Consider the following 10,289-nt stretch of genomic DNA (forward strand, 5'->3'; position numbering starts at 1 on the left):
ATATATATACATATGTGTGTATATATATATATATACATATATATATAATATATATATATATACATATATACATATATATGAATATATATATATATATGTATATATGTATATATATATTATCATTTTAAAATGTTTAATCTAGATAAAATTATACGGTTTGCAATTTGAGTATGATGAAGGATTGGTTAGACTACTTCTCTGTTCATCAACCTTCCACATAACCTGCCCTTATGACAACATTACAATGACTTTTATTGGTTAATGATAAAGACCAAAGACAGATGGTCACCATATTAGGTTTCACTGCGGAAATCGAAAGGGGCCAAACAGTACTATGTGATTTATATGCCTTTGTTAGCACATTACTACTTGTGAGATTTTAACCCCAAAAAAAAAAAAAGAAAAAAAAAGAAAAGAAAACAAGGCGTTCAGAAGGTCACGAAGGCATGCGAGTTAACGTACATGTATCTCTAGAACCATTTATTTTTTCATTAACGGTTCGGTACTTAAAGGTGGTGCAGAGTCAAAGTTTCTGTTAAAAACTGGCCCTTATTGGTTATTCACAACTTCTTCACATTTTGGTAGTTGAGCAAGTTTCAAAGCGAGCCTACGGAGCGGTGCTACACAAATTACACAGTCTTGAAGTACAGAAAAATAACCCTGAACCACACTCTCATCACTATCTTACGTGGCATAGCCATTAAACGACAGGGGACTGAATTATAGACCAGTGCAACGGGGCAGTCCCCTACTCTTCTCGAAGGATGTACTGGGTTCTTTAATGTGCACACGAGCCAATTGTGTACACTGGGCCTACGATTTAAAGTTCTTATCCGATAAGACTTATCCGATATCCTCACGTAACCGGTCGGCCAATCAACCCGCCCGTTGTTTTTATCAGTGTCTCATTACCATTTTGAAGTTATTTGGTACTTTAATATAACTAAATAGTTTTAGGGTTAATAATTAAATTATTAAACTCACTGTACCTTCTTCTGAGGGTCTGTGTTGACGACGTGTCTCGACCCAGTTACTTGTTACATTAGCTAAGCTTGCTCGAACTCTGGCGTAGATTGGAAAGCCCATTGCAATAAAATCTGATTCCTTCATTTTTTCCATAGCGCAAAACGTTTTTAAGATATGCTGGCAGGCATCTTCGGCATCCCAGCTGTAAGTAAAAATGACATTTCCTATCAGCACTATAATTATAATTAACATTTTTGATCACAACATTGTTAGTAACAGAAAAAAGTTTGGATTAGTATACTCATAGCAGTTCATTTGTTTCGTCTAACCGTCATCAGATATATAAATAAAATCATCGATCTAATGTTAATTTTGATAAATAATATTAAATAAAATAAAATTTTGATAATAATATGACCGGCATATAATTAAAATGTTTTTCAAATATAAGGTAATATAAATTATAATACACCTATATAATACACCTATAATGATAAATATATATACACCTATATATATAATATATATACAGTATATATATATATATAATTTTATTATAATGTCGTTTTTAAAATTTTTCTAATTTGCTGTGTTGAATAATTTACCTTCCATAGTTTTTACTTTCAACTTGATAATATACGGTGTGTGTATTGTTTTTGATAACAGGAGCTCTCCACGACATAACCGTCTCAAGGTTCAGTGTGTTAATTCTAATATCAGTGGGCTCCCAGATTCCTAAGAGACCAATTGAAAACTTATTAAACGGTTGAGACGGCTTGTAATTACAAAAAATAATCAAATTTGCATTAATATAAAATTGTATCCATACAAACCGTGCCCCAACACAACCACAAAAATTCACACCTATATTTCTTTCTTCTGATATAGGCTCAAACAAAAAGGATACAGGCCTACTGAGTGGAATAGCACCTGGCAATGCTGGCAATGCTGTTTGTGCTTGCAATAGATAAAACTGTGTTTCGATAGGCGGTCGGAAGGTCTTGGACTCGCCTAAGTATTTATGCAGAAAGCGACTTCAGTGTGCCTACAATTCATAATAATCGACTGCCTCTAACACACTGACCACCCGAGAATTGAAAAAGCAATTTATAAAGTAGAATTAAATTGGGTCACTTGCAGGTAATAAAAGCGGATGAAATCATAATAATCTCAAGAATTACAGACCAATCTAATCAGCCTTCTGTAGAACAATTTTTTCAGTATTCACCTATGTTTTAACAAATGGCATGATCGCCGGCATTCTGAACTTTAATATACTTCTTGAATAGGTGTAACTCAGAGGTTTTTCCAACAACTGACTATCTAAAACATGGCGAATACACATTTATTTTTTGTAAGAACACATTTTATAAGAACACTGAGGCTGAAATTGCTTAAAAATCAAGAACGAAAAAAGAACAAATTGAGGCTGAGTTTAAATGCTGAATAAAGTTTTATTTAAAAAAAATCTTATCTGTACCTTTTTCAGTAGGTGTGACTAGTACAGTAATATATTACTGTAAAATAATTTTCCTCTATGTTTGAAAAGTGCGTAAATATAAGAACAATTTGGGCCTGAAATGGACAAAAAAATAAGAACACAGAGCCTGGGCAAGATTTTACTGGTTCCTATAAAATAAAAGCGTCGTGACAAAGTGCGAGCCAGCGAGTCATGCGATTTTTAATATTTGTTTTATCTGTAATTATTTTTATTAACACGTACTATTGTATTTATTTATTTATTATTACATAAACAGTTAATTACTTTCGTAAATTTCTAGGGGAATATTCCACCGCGGTAGTAATAGTATAATTGACGCATTGTGATTGGCTATATGTTCATGTTGCAGGAGGAGGAGGACGACGTTGATGGTATGCAGGTTTTGCCTTCGCTGGTGAAGTACATTAATATATAATACATTACATTAATAATAATATAAAAAATATGGATGCGGCAGAAAAGCGCTTCGCATGTCTTTTGGATCCGTAAAAGTGACACTAACAATAATTTAATATAAATTATGATGTTCATATGACCTTCTCATCGAGTAGCCTAATACTAAAATCAAACCATTTCCTTCTATCAAAAAGTTACTTAAATCAATCCGTGCCCAATAATCCCTGGCTGAGTCTAATATTAGGAGTCGCAACAAGGCCTCGCCAACCTCGAAACCAACAGGAACAGGGAAGGGCGACCGACGAAGAGGGGGGTTTAAATTCTGAAAGCCGAATTGTACCCACCTGCATGTTAAATCACGTTCGATAACAACTGATGTTATTGTTCTTTAGACTTATCATGATAGAATAAATAAATAGAATACTAAAATAGTATGGGTTATTCTATAACTGGGGCCCACACCCACCTTTGACCCTGTTACAGTTTCCTCTCTTGGCGGCCCTGACCACTGAACTACTGTACAGACTCCCTAAAAATTTGCCACACATAGCTCCATCATCCTCTTCCATCATTTCACCACGTGGCCCTGAATGCATTCATTGTTATAATTTGATTGCTAATCATACCTTTGTTTTTATATTATTTGGTATTTACAGTCAGATAATTAAGAAAAATTTATAAAAATAATACAATAATTATAATATACCAAGCACCCAGGGGCATTATTGTTCAGGTGGTTTTTCAGGAGCCAGTGTTTACTGGTAAATGTAGTCCACATTGATGTTAAAAAGTGTTTTTGTATGCCTTATAAATCCCTAATTAGCAGTTAATTTAATTCCACTGGGGTAAAACATTGATAATTAATTCAATGTTGAAAATTATGTTGCTTTCATTGCATCCGTCCATAGTTACTAGAGACAATTCGAAGAAAAATTGAACGCCCTAAGCGTTTATTCCTAATGGCCTTTATTTTTGGAAGGGCTGGGGAGGGGGGCGGTGGGCGTTTATTTGAGGGGCGTCTGTTCAAAGAAGGGCATTTATTTGAAGAAATACTTGAAATTATTGTTATTTAAAACATGATGGATCACAGACAGGATGTTAGCCCGTAAATTAATTATTATTAGTCTTTTATGCATTTTAAATTATGACGTTTAATCTTTTAATTGTGTTTGGTTTCATGTTTTGTAATTGTCTTTGCTAGTTATGTTTATTTTGTGTAAATTAAATAAGGTCCTCCGTCCATGCATGGGGCGAATGGGCAGTGTGAGTGAAATGAATATTACATAGCCTATTACATAGCTATAGTCAAAAAATATGTTAAAAATAGTTATTATCATTATTGTAATTATTTAAAAAATTGCACAAGTGTTTATTAGCGTAGACTTTTGTGTGCCTCGCATGACTCGCACTGTTGGTACACGTCCCGCAAGAATTACATTCATGGCTCGCATGAATTGCGTGCCTCGCTGGATACTCGGTGACTCTGGCTCGCACTTTGGCAACCCTCAAAATAAAATGTATAGACGGTGGTCATGTCTAAGGTTGAATGATTACGAGACGCATTTTGACAATGTTGAAATCCCAGAAGTAAAGAAACGGGAAATACATCTATCATACACATTACCATAAAGACAATCTCTAAACAGAGAACATCAGACTAGTGACAATAATCAGACCAGAGATCAGGGTACGATAGGGAGATAATCTCGACCTAAAATATTTGTAGAAAGGATTTTCATTAAAGTTAGTTTGGGATGGAAAGAGAATAAACCATAGTTACCAACCTGCGTGATTTTAAATGCGTGACTATACCAGTTGGATGGGAGGTAGGAGGGCGCCATGGTCCTCGTGGTCCAGGGGCGGAACCCCGGTGGGGACCCGGGTTCCAGTCACATAGGCCTAATTAACAGCAAAATCACACGCGACTACTGAATTCTAATAAGTGTGTGGTTGGCGTTGTTGTTTTGGTAGGAAAAGAGAAATTTTCTCGGTGAATTGATTCTCGAACGAGATAAACACAAGCTCTCTAATGACTCTAGCTACAGCATGACCGTTTTTATATTTTTAATAAAACCAATTTCTTCTATTTTTAAATGCATTTTCCCCTTAATTCCTGATAATTCGTTATCACGCATAGACTTGTTCTAAATGCGGGACAAATTTATGATCACACATGTGTTTCTGCAAAATGCGTGTTTCATCCAAAATCGCTTGAAATGCGGGACCGTCTCGCACGATGCGAGACGGTTAGTAACTATGATAAACATACGGTACTGGTAATCTTCTGAACCACCTCCACATTGATGATGGCAAAACTCAAAACTATATGCCAAAACCAAAAACAAAAAACAAACTTAACAATATGGAATTAAATCTACGTAAAACCAAATGTCAAAGAAATCATTATTATTATTATTATAGAAATTATAAACGGTAAATATGTTATAACAACATAACATAGGCTTACTAATGATTACTAAAAAGATAAAACGAATAGTATTACCTGTAACTATCCTAACTGACAATGCCTGTAACAGCCAGACAACAATGACACTTTTTTTACTCATGACGGTTAGCGCCAACACCATATACCTACATTATCAGCAACACATTACAGCTTAGAAAGACTAATACTAGCAAGATGATGTACAGCAGCTGATTTTTAAGTATTTGTGTAAGAGTTTCGAAACATGTATGCACCGTATTTTGTAGTTTCGTTTATTTTTTTTAATGAACAGGACAGTATATTCGTCGAATGGTTAGTAAGTTTCGATACGTAATACTGTATATGTTTAGATAATAATTCTTTCCTACGACGCGCACCGATGCGTCCAGCAGACATCAGTTTCATAAGTTCTTCATAAACGTTTCGATGCTATCAATTAGAAAGAAATACAAAAATACAAACATTTCTTTGAATTATTAGTTATTATTTGTTTATTTCCGTCTTAGGGAATTACACCAGTTACGCAAGACATAGAAGATCTGGTTGCGATATTCAAAAAATTATTACAAAGCAATGAGCTTATTAAATCCAGATATATACGAATATTTTTTTTTTAAATAAACGTGGTAAAAGCTAAAATGGATACTGAAAATCTTCTAGTGATTTCCTAATTATTAAATTCATGATCTTGTTTCAGTGGTATACCAGTACATTTTTTACGGTTTAATTTGCTAATTAAAACTTAAAAGGTAGGCATTGATGCCATATTGGTCAAAATGTTTAATTTAACGCAGGCTAATACTGCTCAACAAACAAGAAACATGGACCCATATACACTTTCAGATATTGATTGGAGCATTAGTTATTATTTGTTTATTTCTGTCTAAGGGAATCATTCTAATTGCGCAAGATATAGAATGGCTGGTTTCGTAGTTCAAAATGAATTACAAAGCAACTTGAGGTGGTGACAATTTGTGCTCGTGGTCTTCAGGTGAGTAATAATTTTGGGACAAATATGACTATTGTAATTTACTCAAATGCGAATCTGGGTTTAATTGTGTTCTGTTTTCTTGTCCGTCGTACAGAGCTATTTAAATAGTTCTCGATCCAATCTTTTTAATTGAGCTATTGGCTTTTCCCACCAATCTACTAGGAAAACCAAACGGTCTATACCGCTAAATTACCGGTAGACCTGGCTTGAACAGAAACAGTCGCTGAAGCTTGCTGGTTGATTCGTGCCTTACCATCCCAGAATAATGAATGGGTTGAATTTTTGTCAATGTTACAACATATTTTTTCCCTTTAACAAAAAGACGTTAGCTCCTTCAAATTTATATCTGCTTAAGTGTTGTACTGTATCTGTGTAGACCACCACCACACCTAAACTAGCTATAAATGTTAGCCCACAGCACCAAAATTATATCTTAAAAGTTAAAAAAAAAAGAAGCCTGAAGGTGAAAAGAAGAGAAGAAAGCAGTAGTGAACGATTACTGTAAATTGTTTGTAACTGTTCGCATAGCCTGTCGTATGAATTGTTTATACTTCACAATTGTGGCTCATTCTACATTTTAGTCTGTTATTTAAAATGTGGTTCATTTAATAATAATTGGTAAATGGAAAATCTCTAACCATATTTTGTCAAATAACCCTCGATAAACACTAATAATGCATTGGACATTCTGTATATGTAGGCCTAGTTTATGAACACTTTTTTGTGATGAAGAGTAATCTATCTCTCACACGAAAAAGAAGCTTTTGAGCAACATGCTATAGGCCTAAAAGGAAGCCAGCTCTGCTTTTAAATTGTTATCGAACTCTTTTCAATTTTGTGAGGCATTCCAAACGTCACACCGGCCGTTAAATTTGGAGTTAATGACCATTGTTTAACCTTGTCGGTACAGAGAAAACAAACTATAATATCATATAGATTCCTTTTAAATATTTAGAAATTATATGGTATTATGCACTATATAAATTTCACAACATACATACATACATACAAAAGGTGGCTTTAAAATAATAGACTCATTATTACTATTACTATTATTATTATTACTATTATTATTATTATTATTATTAATATTATTATTAATATTATTATTATTATTATTATTATTATTATTATTATTATTATTATTATTATTATTATTATCATTCACTGGTTTTCGAATTTTTGGTTAGATTGCTCTGACTGTTTTCGGGAGAATGTTTGTATTCTCCTCCTGATATTTTGTCAAATAACCCTCGATAAACACTAATAATGCATTGGACATCTGTATATGTAGGCCTAGTTTATGAACACTTTTTTGTGATGGAGAGTAATCTATCTCTCACACGAAAAAGAAGCTTTTGAGCAACATGCTATAGGCCTAAAAGGAAGCCAGCTCTGCTTTTAAATTGTTATCAAACTCTTTTCAATTTTGTGAGGCATTCCCAACGTCACACCGGCCGTTAAATTTGGAGTTAATGACCATTGTTTAACCTTGTTGGTACAGAGAAAACAAACTATAATATCATATAGATTCCTTTTAAGTATTTAGAAATTATTTGGTATTATGCACAATATAAATTTCACAACATACATACATACAAAAGGTGACTTTAAAATAATAGACTCATTATTACTATTATTATTATTATTATTATTATTATTATTATTATTATTATTATTATTATTATTATTATTATTATTATTATTATTATCATCATTCAATGGTTTTCGAATTTTTGGTTAGATTGCTCTGACTGTTTTCGGGAGAATGTTTGAATTCTCCTCCTGATGGCCAATGCCGTAGCCAGGATTTTCAAACAGTGCATGGCAATATCAGGGTGGACCCACTTTACGCACGCGCCAATTCAAATAAAATGGACCCATTTTCTTAAAAGTTGACCCATTTTACGCTAAAATATGAAAAAATCTGGACCCATTTCCTAAAAATTTACCCATTTTAGGCTAAATATGAGATATTTGGACCAATTTTTTGCATAAAATTACCTACATAATTTGGAACATTAAAGATTGTTGAAATAAATAAATAAATAAAAAACTATTTAAAAAAATGTGGACCCATTCGAAAAATTGTGTGGGACTGTCCCAACTGTCCCAATAGCTGGCTACGGCATTGCTGATGACATGTTTAGCCCCAAATCTAAATCCGCACCATGATCACTGGCATACTTTAGATACTGTTTGAAATCTGCACTATATTATACTAAAGCTCATCTTTTCCAATAAAAAAGTTTCTATTTTCTTCTGACATCTCAGTTTAGTCCACTTTGTGTTGTCAGATATGGTGCAAGTTTCCAGCATATTCCATTTGTTCCATTAAAGTCTGTGTCGAGAAGTGAAAATATATTTAAAAAAATGAAAACTTACGTTACAAAACCAGATGAAACTATTTGAACATACATAGCTTTCAATTTGAATCATATTTTTGAATTATATTAAATTAGCTATTTAGAATTATATAACGGGTCAATATTCAACATCAAAAGATAAAAAAATGTTATTGCAATTATTTAAAAAAAATTGAATTATATTCCTAAAAAATTATCAATTAACAAAAAAAAAAAAAAAAAAAAAAAAACAAATAAAAAATTCAATATTCAAAAAGCGTAAACAAAGAGGCATAAGAAAAAAAAAACATTACACATTACTGAATTACGCAATAAGAATTATATTGAAGAAAAGCTAGTTAGTAATATAAAAATAAGGTATATAAGGTAGGCCTATATACAAAATCAAAAGATAGGCCTAAATAAAAATCTTATTGCAATTATTTAAAAAAAATTAAATATTAAAAAAAATATAAATTATAAATTTATTTAATTTCCAGGAACAACAACAAAGGAACATTGGAAGACAAAATGGAAAGCTCCAGCTGACAAGTTAAACACTATATCACAGTAAATCCATCCAATAAATCAAATCAAATCAACATTTATTTCACTTATACATAATACATAATGTAAGTGGCGAGACCTCAAAAAGCAGACGCCCAATGCAAATGAGATCCGCAAAAAAAGAAGGAAAAACTTAATGTAATGTAAATATCTTTCGGCAATAAATCAGGCAATAATAGCGTGTGAATAGATAATAATAAAACATATTTATTAGTAAAAAAATAGGCCTATTATATAAGAAAACGTATAGAGGTTTATTGACTATTTTATATTATTTAATACACAGGTTTTCAGTGCAGTCATCATACATTATTACTGCATAACCATTAAATACATAGACAGAAAATATCTTGAGAATAATGCTGTGTGCAAACTTACAAACAGTGTGGATTAAATGAGCAGATCCCAATGAAGATTAAGGCAGGTATATTGTAAGAATATAATACTAAATAGATTAAATTCTATAAAGTGAAAAATATTATTCAAGTATATAATAAAACCTTACCTCTTGTTTTCGTGTGGCCGTTTTTCTTTTGTATCCAAATTCATTCTAAAAATATATTATATATATATTATTAAGAAAATATAATATTATTAAAAGTTACGCCTACAACAATACAAATAGGCCTATGTACAATGCGATTTTGTGTTTATATATAATGTTATATGTCAAACCTGTTTAATTTTTCTGTAGCCGACCCGTCCAGCAAATGTTAGGATGACACCAATAAACGTGCCAACGAAGAAAATTCCAATTATCAGACCAGTGAGACTGGTTGCAACCGAAGTATTAACTTGTTCTAATGGTGGACTTCCCGTTGCTGGTTGGCCTCTCATTGTTGGTGGGCGTAATGTTGTTTTTGGGCGTAATGTTGTTTTTGGGCTTTCCTCTGTTGATTACGAAATTATATACAATTTTCAAACAACATCATGTAAAACATATTGCTTTATGTATTGTCACGTCAAAACAATGGTAAAATTTGTTTTTATAGTTAATTGCTAATAGTAATAAGTGCAAACATAAACCGATTAGGTCGTTCGTAATTTATTTTTTGTTTTCATCGTATCACATTACTG

General features: G+C 32.3%; 1 protein-coding gene and 1 long non-coding RNA gene across 3 annotated transcripts in view; one reads left to right on the forward strand and one right to left on the reverse strand.

Moving 5' to 3' along the window:
• Positions 1-3,432, reverse strand: part of LOC117105073 (interleukin-20 receptor subunit alpha-like) — a 6,035-nt gene extending 2,603 nt beyond the window's left edge. Inside the window, exons 1-3 of the mRNA XM_033246094.1 lie at positions 3,330-3,432; positions 1,572-1,701; positions 990-1,168 (exon numbers count right to left, since the gene is read on the reverse strand). Of these exons, the coding sequence (XP_033101985.1) occupies positions 990-1,168; positions 1,572-1,701; positions 3,330-3,432 (412 nt within the window). The remainder of the gene's footprint in view (positions 1-989; positions 1,169-1,571; positions 1,702-3,329) is intronic.
• Positions 3,433-5,278: 1,846 nt separating this feature from the next.
• LOC117104909 lies at positions 5,279-10,024 on the forward strand. 2 transcript variants are annotated; one of them, XR_004444837.1, is made up of 3 exons: positions 5,279-6,300; positions 9,499-9,636; positions 9,907-10,024. It is a non-coding gene; the product is annotated as an uncharacterized LOC117104909 (long non-coding RNA). The 2 variants fall into 2 exon arrangements; XR_004444836.1 differs by having other exon boundaries at positions 9,499-9,643; positions 9,907-9,994.
• Positions 10,025-10,289: the final 265 nt, after the last annotated feature.

Source organism: Anneissia japonica, unplaced genomic scaffold, assembly GCF_011630105.1.
Source record: "Anneissia japonica isolate Jap-2015-1 unplaced genomic scaffold, ASM1163010v1 scaffold640_len1575945_cov177, whole genome shotgun sequence".
NCBI lineage: Eukaryota > Metazoa > Echinodermata > Crinoidea > Comatulida > Comatulidae > Anneissia > Anneissia japonica.